Raw genomic sequence first — 2,121 nt, forward strand, 5'->3', positions numbered from 1 at the left:
TAACAGTGGTAAAATGTTAGTAATCCTGGTGTAGGTAATACAGTCCCTTGTATGAAATAATGGGTGCAGTCTGGTCACATAACCCTGAGACAAATGCAAAACTGGAGGAAATGCAAGAAAGGGTTGTTAAGATAATCAGGGAAATGGAAACCTGTCTGTGTGAGAAGAGCTTGCTTAGTCTCTGTCAATGAGGTCTGAGAAGTGATATGACTGGTCTCCATCAATATTTTAGAAGGCAAACATCGGAGAGGAAAAAAAGCTAATTAAACTAAAGGACAACATTGGCACAAAGACAAACAGGTATAAATTGACCATGAATACACTTAAGCATGAAATGAGAATATTTCTAACCACCAAAGGAAACTACTTTTGAAACAGGAGATGCAGCAGCAAAATGCCTAAGAACAGTAACGCTGATTTTTCATAACAGTTTGTGTAAGTTTATGACATGGCTGGCTGTGATCACAAGGGAAGAGACTCAGTAGTTTCACCTTGGCCACATTTGGCCAGTGTCCCTTATCAATCAAGGGAAAAACGGGTTTCCAGATGCACTTGGAGACTGTAGTATGTGGGATGAGGAAAAGGAGGGAGGTTGCTCCCTAAACTGTCAGTCCTCTGATCCAAGGCCTTGTCCCTTCACCCCACTGGTGGAGTGTGGCTGGATTCAAAATTAAAAATCCAAAATTTAAATACCCAGTACTTAAATACCCAATACTTAACTTAGTTACAACTTAACATTTAAGTCTATCTTTTATAAAATACCTTGTGAGTCTTAATCAAAGGACAGCTTCTGTTTTACCTATGCCTTAACAGTATTTTAATTTCTATCTTACTTCCGCTTAAAGAAAACAATGGTTCTCTATTTTATATTCTCTGAAAATCTCAACCCAAATACTGCGTTTCAATCTCTGTCATGTCATTCCAAAAATTCTTCCAAATACCATTGCAGCTCTGAGCATCAATGCAGCAGAAAGCTAAGCTGAAGTTAAAGAAAGGGAGCAGATTATCTGGGATGTACGTAATGTGTCTCCTGTCTCCTGTCCCAATTTCATGCATAACTTCCTCTCCCACCCCCGCTCAGTCTGAATGTTTTAAGCAGTTGAGACAACACAGAAATGTCATGGAAAAACAGAAAAAAACCCTCACAAGAATACTGCGAGTGATCAAGCTAAAAAAAAAATAATGAAAGAAGAAAACTTGTAAGAATAATAAATAGAACTTCTTGTAATGTCAACATGCCAATTTTAGCTTATTTCCATTTTCATAAACAAATGCTATAATGGATCATAGTTTAGCAGAGTTGAACTCCTTTATTGAAACCAGCTTCACGGGTTTTGCAGTTTCCTGACAAGCCGTGATCTCAGCGCACACTTGGTGCTGTGGGTACCCACCATCCCGTAAAACATGAGTCTCTCCCACAGTACGAGAGAGCAGACGAGTCTGAGTGTTGCAGGGGTGATCAGCCCGGCTTGTGCTCCTCATGCCCCGGGCTGAGTCACACACGTTCAAGCTTCCAGATTTTGCCAATAAATTATCTCGTATTTCTGCTACATTCTTGGTTTGTACAAAATTCTTTGGCCTTAGTATGGGTTCTGTACGAAAACAGTGTTCAATCTGATTTTTTATTTGAGAGAGAATTTATCATTTATTATATTTTAATGGTTTGAAGCTGCGCCAGGGCAGGTTTAGGCTAGACATTAGGAAAAACTTCTTCATGGAAAGGGTTGTCAGGCTCTGGAATGGGCTGCCCAGGGAGGTGGTCGAGTCCCCATCCCTGGAGGTATTTAAAAGAAGGATAGATGAGGTGCTTAGGGACATGGTTTAGTGGTGGGATGGCAGGGTTAGGTTAACGGTTGGACTCGATGATCTTAAAAGTCTTTTCCAACCAAAGTGATTCTATGATTCTATCCCTGCTGTTCAGATTGAGAGGTCGGCCCTTCAAACCAGCGAGGGGTGGGGCCATTTTCTCCCGAAGATGAACACGGAGGAAGTTGGTTCAAACCCGCTGCCCTCTCGAATGAAAGCAGGTAGAGGCTCCTTGCCTGTGCCACGCAGCCATTCAGCTCGGGACGCGGGCCTCCCTCTGGAGGGCAGACTGGCACCGGGGAGGAAGGGTCGGCA

The 2,121-nt window shown here is 42.3% G+C and overlaps 1 protein-coding gene across 1 annotated transcript in view; it reads left to right on the plus strand.

Moving 5' to 3' along the window:
* Positions 1–1,975: 1,975 nt before the first annotated feature.
* Positions 1,976–2,121, plus strand: part of MRPS30 (mitochondrial ribosomal protein S30) — a 5,148-nt gene continuing 5,002 nt past the window's right edge. Inside the window, exon 1 of the mRNA XM_035889485.1 lies at positions 1,976–2,098. Coding sequence (XP_035745378.1) covers positions 1,976–2,098 — 123 coding nt within the window. The remainder of the gene's footprint in view (positions 2,099–2,121) is intronic.

Source organism: Egretta garzetta, unplaced genomic scaffold (genome assembly GCF_000687185.1).
Source record: "Egretta garzetta isolate BGI_Z169 unplaced genomic scaffold, ASM68718v1 scaffold712, whole genome shotgun sequence".
Classification (NCBI taxonomy): domain Eukaryota; kingdom Metazoa; phylum Chordata; class Aves; order Pelecaniformes; family Ardeidae; genus Egretta; species Egretta garzetta.